This window comes from Manacus vitellinus, unplaced genomic scaffold, assembly GCF_001715985.3.
Source record: "Manacus vitellinus isolate BGI_N305 unplaced genomic scaffold, ASM171598v3 scaffold_32_pilon, whole genome shotgun sequence".
NCBI lineage: Eukaryota > Metazoa > Chordata > Aves > Passeriformes > Pipridae > Manacus > Manacus vitellinus.
In genome coordinates this window covers 2500178-2504139 of record NW_021940460.1, presented here as the reverse complement: position 1 = coordinate 2504139, position 3962 = coordinate 2500178, and the positions used below count along the sequence as shown (strand labels likewise).

At 56.5% G+C, this 3962-nt stretch overlaps 1 protein-coding gene across 1 annotated transcript in view; it reads left to right on the top strand.

The window, feature by feature from the left end:
* Nucleotides 1-138: 138 nt before the first annotated feature.
* SEPTIN4 (septin 4) overlaps nt 139-3962 on the top strand; it is a gene marked incomplete at its 5' end in the record, with an annotated part of 6788 nt that continues 2964 nt past the window's right edge. The window contains 7 exons of the mRNA XM_029961232.1: nt 139-241; nt 358-444; nt 1232-1355; nt 2283-2417; nt 2484-2601; nt 2922-3023; nt 3767-3863. Of these exons, the coding sequence (XP_029817092.1) occupies nt 139-241; nt 358-444; nt 1232-1355; nt 2283-2417; nt 2484-2601; nt 2922-3023; nt 3767-3863 (766 nt within the window). The remainder of the gene's footprint in view (nt 242-357; nt 445-1231; nt 1356-2282; nt 2418-2483; nt 2602-2921; nt 3024-3766; nt 3864-3962) is intronic.

The following is a 3962-nucleotide window of genomic DNA, read 5'->3' as shown; positions in this document are numbered from 1 at the left end:
GGTGGAGGCTGTTCCCATCCTGCAACCACGAAGGTTTAAGGCAGGAATGGCCCCAAGCCTGGGGGGCGGGAGGAGGGGGGTGGCCTGCCAGGATAGGAGGTGTGATGGTGTTTGTTGTCCCCTGTCCCACGTCCCCTCTGCCCGCAGGATGACAAGGAGTACGTGGGCTTTGCCACCCTGCCCAACCAGGTGCATCGCAAGTCGGTGAAGAAGGGCTTCGACTTCACCCTCATGGTGGCAGGTACGGGGGACCCAGCTGGGCTGGGGGGTGCTGAGCCCACTCTGGAGCCCAAACACCACGGGGCAGGGTGTGGGGGGTGCTGGCTACACCCCCTCATCCTTGTCCCCCTGTTCCAGGGGAATCCGGGCTGGGCAAGTCCACGCTGGTGAACAGCCTGTTCCTGACGGACATGTACAGGGACAGAAAGCTGCTGAATGCCGAAGGTGAGGGGGGGACAGTCACACCCAGTGGGGTGTCCTGGTGACACGGGGGGGTGGCAGAGCCCCGTGATGCCCCTGGGGGGCTGCAGCCCCTCTCCCTGCCCAGACTGCGGCTCCCACTGAAGCCACATAGTGGCGCTGGTGCCTACCACCTGCTGGCCCTGGGACGGCTCCAAGGCAGCAGGGACCCCCCTGCCCAGCACGGGGACCCCCCACAGGGGCTTTGTCCCCACAGGGAAAACAAGCCCTGGCTTGTTGGGCATTGCAGCAAATCCAGGAGGCTGAGGGCAGTCAGGATCTGGGGCCAGTTCAGCTACAGGCAGTTTTTGAATTAAAATGGCCCAAACTTGCCCAAATCCCCAGGAGTTCGTGGAGTTTGTTTCACTTGTTTCCGTTGCTTGGAGTGAAAGCCAAAGAACACAGTGCAGCAGGAGCATCCTTAGGGATCCAGGGACAAGGAGGGGTGCTGGGGGTGAAGGGGCATGTGCAGCCTGGAGCTGTGGGGTCAGACATAGGGGTACAGGGGGCCTTCAATGCTCCCACAGCGATGTCACCCCCAGCAGACCCCTGTGCTGCCCCAGCTGGGGTCCTGGGGTGCAGGTGGCATGGGTGGGCATCCATGGGGATCCATGGGGATGTGGAGACCACGGCATGGAGTTGGACACCCTGTGTCAGGAGCGATCCAGCAAAGCCACCCCAGCCCCTGGGGAGGGGGTGACACCTGTCCTGTCACCTCCATCCTCTCTTGCCCGTGGTGTCCCCCCCGTTGACGTGTCTCCTGCCACCCCAGAGCGCATCACGCAGACGGTGGAGATCACCAAGCACGTGGTGGACATCGAGGAGAAGGGGGTGAAGCTGCGCCTGACCATCGTGGACACGCCGGGCTTCGGTGACGCCGTCAACAACACCGAGTGGTGAGTCCCTGGGGGTGCTCCAAGGGAGCCCACATTTTATAATATGTATTACTTTACACTAAATTATTTCCCACCTTATGCACACTACCCACGTAGGAATATCTCACATCCTTTGTGTGCACGACCCACATCGATTTTCGTGCTTCACCCCATAAACTGCCAGCCAAGACAACAACAGATCCAGGCACGAGGAACAGATACAGAATGTTCTAGGAATTAATTCAACAGTTCAGACTAAAATCTACTCAATGTTAACTTATAAGTATTATATGTAAACTAAATTAACTTAGTTTACATACAATATGTACAAGTTAGTGTATATATATATATCTATATATATATACACATACATACATATATGTAGTATATATATAGTGTGTTTATATATAGTGTATATAGTGTGTATATATATATGTATACACATATAACTTAATTTATATGTATAATGTTGACTTATAGGTGTATATATATATATATATATATACACATGTAACAACTTATATGTATACTGTTGACTTTTATATATATATACACACACATATATATATATACATATAACTTAACTTAGATGTATAATGTTAAGTTATATGTGCAACCCACTGGATCCTCCTGGACACAGGAATGTTCCAGTACCTAATACCAATCCTCTAGGACATAACATCAATTAATACTTGCTCTAATGGCACACAAGGAGCATCAGGTTATCTCTTAACCGTATTTCTCACCTGAAATCAGCAGCCTGGAGTCAGTAAGGCCTGTCACCACCGGCTGCAGGACCTTTCTTTCCCCCTGCACCCTCGCCCAAGAGGGTGGGCACGGCACGAGGGGCGGGATGGGTGAGAGCCGAGGGTCCACAGAAAGCCCAGGGGTCCACAGAAAGCTTGGAAGTCCCACAGAGGACTCGATGTCACCCCACTGTCCCCGCAGCTGGAAGCCCGTGGCCGACTACATCGACCAGCAGTTCGAGCAGTATTTCCGTGACGAAAGTGGCCTCAACCGGAAAAACATCCAGGACAACCGTGTCCACTGCTGCATCTACTTCATCTCGCCCTTCGGCCACGGGTAGGGGCACTGCTGGGCTGGGGGGCTGGGGAGGGGTTGGTGGGGCTCACCAGGCTCCCCCCGCAGGCTCCGGCCCCTGGACGTGGAGTTCATGAGGGCCCTGCACCAGCGCGTGAACATCGTGCCGGTGCTGGCCAAGGCGGACACGCTGACCCCCGCCGAGGTGGAGCGCATGAAGAACAAGGTGAGGGGGGATCGCTCCGGCCTGGAGCCACCCCGGTGGGTCCCTGGGCGTGGGGGTGCCCTGGGGGTCCCGCTTGGCTGGGGGCTCTGCCCATCTCCTGCCTGGACTTTGCCCAGGAGCATTCTCCATGGAGGACCGTGTTGACCCCGTGGCCACCCAGGATCTCCCTGGGGCTCAGCTGGGGGCTGGAAGGGTTTGAGGGGTGTCTGTGACACCTAATCTGGGGGGAACAGGCTTTTGGGGGATACTGGCACTGTGTGGTGTCTCTCACCCCTTCCCGAGGGCCGGAGCCCTGCCCTGAGGGAGATGTTTGCCTCCAGATCAGGGAGGAGATCGACCACTACGGCATCCGCATCTACCAGTTCCCCGAGTGCGACTCGGATGAGGATGAGGAGTTCAAGCTGCAGGACCAGGCACTAAAGGTGGGTCTGGCTCCTGCAGCTCCCTCCTTGGAGGGGCAGAGCCCCATGGTTGGGAGGACACATCATCCTGGGGTGCCTGTAGGACTTTTTGGGGCCACAAAAGCCCTGCAGGGAGGGCACGTCCCCCTGGGGTACCTGCAGGAGTTTTTGGGGCCACAGAAGCTCTGCAGCAGCCCCAGTGTGGAGGGGCTGGTACCTGTCACACTACCCGGACACATCGCCAAGATCCCACAGCTTGGTGGGATGGGGAAGGGGTGGAGAAGCTCGTGCCACTGCCCCTGGATCTCCACAGCTTGAGATATCTTGGCAAAGGGATGCTGGACACAGCAGAGGAGATACCTGTGGAGGGATGTGGGGCATGGCAGGCAGGACAGAGCCCTGCTGACCCCCTGTTATTAAAATTATTAGAAGTGCCTCTGCCTGAATCAAGGTGCAAATGAGCCTCAGACAGGCCACTTTGCAGTTTGACAAAGAACCTTTCTGTGATTCTTTCCAGAGAGGGTAATCAGCCATTGGAATGGGCTGCCCAGGGAAGTGGTGGATTCTCCGTCCCTGGAGGTTTTTAAGATGAGACTGACTGTGGCATCAGTGCCATGGGCTGGGAACCACAGTGATAGTGGATCAAGGGTTGGACTTGATGATCTCAGAGGTCCCTTCCAGCACGGCTGATTCTATGATTCTATGATTTTGACAACGTTTAAGACAATGAACGACATTTCAGTCTCTCCCACGCCCTCCTGCAGGAGAGCATCCCCTTCGCCGTCATCGGCAGCAACACGGTGGTGGAGGCCAAGGGCCGGCGCGTCCGCGGGCGCCTCTACCCCTGGGGCATCGTGGAAGGTAACGCCGGGCTGTCCCCACTGTCCCCACGGCCATCTGGGGATGGGGATGTCGCCCCATGTTGTGCTGCTGAGCCCCGGGGGGGGTCGGGGAGCCCCC